The following is a 3,384-nucleotide window of genomic DNA, read 5'->3' as shown; positions in this document are numbered from 1 at the left end:
CGCTCTTCCTTCAGGAGAACGAGGTGAAGCAGCTGGTGGAGCGGATGATGGCGCTACAGACGGACATCGTGGACCTGCAGCGCAGCCCCCTGGGCCGGAAGCAGGGCGGGACGCTGGACGACCTGTGAGTGTGTGTGCGCGCGCGCGCGCATGCGCGCGTGTATGTATGTGTGTGTGAGCGTGTGTTGTGTGAGAGTGAGCCTGTATGGGAATGTATCTGTGTGAGTGTGTCTCTGTGTGTGTGGGTGTGAGTGTGTGTGTCGGGATGGTTCGAGTGCAGTCCCGGTGGAGCCCCGTGGGCCCGTTCCCCCTGGAGCTCGGCCCCTGGGGGGTCATCTCGGTACATGCAGAGATGAGCACGGGCACACCTCCGTCACTCTGAGCCTCACAGGATAGAGAAGTGCTGTCTGACCTCGCAGTTATGGGGACCAGTTCAGATAACGCCCCCAGCGGTGGCTCGTGAACTACGGAGGCTGCCGTCCCAGGAGCCTTCTCTTGACCAAAGTATCAGATTAGGCGCCAGGGCCGCCCAGCCCACCCTCCCTCGCTGTGGCCCGAGGAGCAGAAAGTAGAACAGGGGAGGAGCCTGGCAGGTCTTAGAAGGTGGGATCTGGAAAGTTCATTTGAGTCTTGATCAGGAACTTGGCCTTGGCTCCGGGCGGGGGGGCGGTGCAGGGGGTACCTAGGCAGAGCAGCCCCGCCTGCAGCCCTGGGAGTGGACAGGAGGGGCAGGTGAGCCTCGGGGCCCCTCAGGAGCTACCTCCTTGGGCTCAGCCGTGTCCTCTGACACTTCTACTAGGATTCTTAGGACCAGACGCCAAACATCAGAAATTTAGTTATTTGTAGTCCATATTTTCTCAAGTCATTTAACCCTTTATTCTCCTCTGGTTTTCAAACGAAAGTCACCCCTGAAAATGTCAGCCCGTCTCACTGTGTTAGGGGCGCGGGGAGGGCGTCTGTGTCTGCTCCTGGGCTTGAGTTTTCGGGGGCCGCGTTCTCCGGGCTCAGGTCCAGCAACAGACTGCACCCAGAGTCCCGATGGCAGGAGCCGGGCGGGCAGGGAATTCAGAGGAGACTCCTGTCCTGAAGATTCTCACTAGACTTTGGAGGTGTTTGAGTTTTGATAATGAGGCGAGCCTTCCCTTGTCGTGGATTTCACCTGTAACATCACCAGGAACGATCGTTTGCTCCAGTCGGGATGTGCTGCCCGTCTGGCTTCTAGAAATCAGTAGCCCTGCCGGCAGGAGTTGGCCCCGGCGCTTCAGGTGAGCTTGTTGACCTCTGCTCGATGCTGACAAAGCTGCTGTCTCGTGTGTTTCAGCGAAGAGCAGGCACGGGAGCTTTACCGGAGGCTGAGGGAGAAGCCCCGAGGTGAGTGGGCCACCTCCCGGGTCCCTCGCTACCCGGGCACCAGGCCAGCCCCCCGTGGACCGTGCGACCCCGTCCCTCTTTGCAGACCAGCGAACTGATGGCGACAGTCAGGAAATGGTACGGCTGCTCCTGCAGGCAATCCAAGGCTTTGAGAAGAAAGTGCGAGTGATCTATACGCAGCTCAGGTATCAGGCCGCCTTCCCTCCGGTGGGGTGGAGTGAGGACGGGCGGCGGGCTGTGTGCGAGGCCTCGCCCACTCACCTGAGCCCCGCGGGACCTCCACCTGCAGCAGCCGAGCGGAGCCTTAACTGCCGGGGGCTGCGTCCTACTTCCTCCGGCCCATGTGCCACTGGAGCTTGTCATGTTTGTTCTTCACAGTAAGACTGTGGTCTGCAAGCAGAAGGCTCTGGAGCTGCTGCCCAAGGTGGAGGAGGTGGTGAGCTTAATGAGCGAGGATGAGAAGACTGTGGTTCGGCTGCAGGAGAAGCGGCAGAAGGAGCTCTGGAACCTCCTGAAGATCGCTTGTGTGAGTGACCCTCGGCGGGGCCCTGTGCTGCCGTCCCCAGCCCGCGCACCCGGCGTGGGGACCGCGAGGCCACCACCAGCGCCCCGCTGCTGCCGCTCCCTTTCCACTTCTCTGCTGCGTGACTTGGTGTGAGTGGGGAGGGGCGGGGTGGGCGCATGTGTCCTTGTGTTATTGTGCGGGTGGCGGCTGTGATAAATTATCACAGTTACTCTCACGGTCCTGGAGGCCAGAAGGCCGCCGTCCGGGTGTCGGCGGGGCCAGGCTCCCTCTGGAGGCTGGAGGGGAGAATCCCTCCTCCTTCCTCGCCTCTTCTTCAATTTCCGCGGCTCCCGGCACTCCATGGCTTGCGGCAGCATCCCTCCAGTCTCTGCCTCTGTCTCCACGTGACCCTCTTCTCTGTGTCTCTTTTCTGAGTATCTCTTGTAAAAACACTTGTCGCTGGATTCAGGTCCCGCCCAGATCGCCCAGGGTGATCTCATCACAGGCTCCTTAGCTACACCTGCAAAGATCCTTTTTCCAGATGAGGTCACACGCCCAGGTTCCTGGAGATCTGCATGCAGCCCCAGCAGCACGTGCCCGTGTGGCCTGGTGGGTCCTGAGCTGTGCCTGTGCCGTGCAGCACTCAGCCCACGCTTTCTGTGCCCGCCGTCTCAGCGTAGCTGTGATCCCACTGAGTGTTGCTCAGAGAGAACCCTCAGCACAAAAGAGAGCCCAGGACAGAGAAGGGAGGAGAGCCGGGTAAAAGCCGTGTCTCGGAAGCGAGCTGGTGGGACAGACGGCGCCGCCGTGCGGGCTGCAGGGACGTTGAGGAGGTGACAGCAGAGCGACTTGGCCACGGATCAGGGGAGCGCGGCTGCATAAGGTGGAGTGGCCGCCGCAGCCTGGAGCGTCAGAACACCTTGGTCTCCTTCTGTCCCGCGGGTGGTGCGAGTCGCAGAAAGTCAGTTAGGACCTTTGTGTGTCTGTCTTCTACTTGGAAAGAGTAGACACACCTTTCTTCTAATTTCCTTGTAGGAGTTTGTTAAGCGACCCAGCTAATGAAATAGAGCCCTCAGATCTCTCTGTAGTTAGAATCTGGTTTTTTTAATAGATTTCTTTATTTATGGCCGCGTTGGATCTTTGTTGCTGCACGCGGGCTTTCTCTAGTTGCGGCAAGCAAGGGCTACTCCTTGTTGCGGTGCACAGGCTCTAGGCGCACGGGCTTCAGTAGTTGTGGCACGTGGGCTCAGTAGTTGTGGCTCGCGGGCTCTAGAGTGCAGGCTCAGTAGTTGTGGCGCACGGGCTTAGTTACCCTGTGGCATGTGGGATCCTCCTGGACCAGGGATCGAACCTGTGTCCCCTGCATTGGCAGACGGATTCTTAACCACTGCGCCACCAGGGAAGCCCCTAGAAACTTTTACCAAAAAGCACACCTATAGACACAGAAACAGTTTCTAAACTGAAATGCAAACCATCAAATAGCGATGTTGACCTATTTCTCCAGGAAG

The 3,384-nt window shown here is 59.1% G+C and overlaps 1 protein-coding gene across 1 annotated transcript in view; it reads left to right on the top strand.

Moving 5' to 3' along the window:
* Positions 1-3,384, top strand: part of IKBKB (inhibitor of nuclear factor kappa B kinase subunit beta) — a 47,278-nt gene that overhangs the window by 39,710 nt on the left and 4,184 nt on the right. Inside the window, exons 16-19 of the mRNA XM_007455471.1 lie at positions 15-124; positions 1,322-1,371; positions 1,457-1,556; positions 1,750-1,897. Of these exons, the coding sequence (XP_007455533.1) occupies positions 15-124; positions 1,322-1,371; positions 1,457-1,556; positions 1,750-1,897 (408 nt within the window). The remainder of the gene's footprint in view (positions 1-14; positions 125-1,321; positions 1,372-1,456; positions 1,557-1,749; positions 1,898-3,384) is intronic.

The sequence above is a fragment of the Lipotes vexillifer genome, unplaced genomic scaffold (genome assembly GCF_000442215.2).
Source record: "Lipotes vexillifer unplaced genomic scaffold, Lipotes_vexillifer_v1.1 scaffold414, whole genome shotgun sequence".
In the NCBI taxonomy this organism is placed as follows: Eukaryota; Metazoa; Chordata; class Mammalia; order Artiodactyla; family Lipotidae; genus Lipotes; species Lipotes vexillifer.
This window is presented reverse-complemented; position numbering and strand designations above follow the sequence as displayed.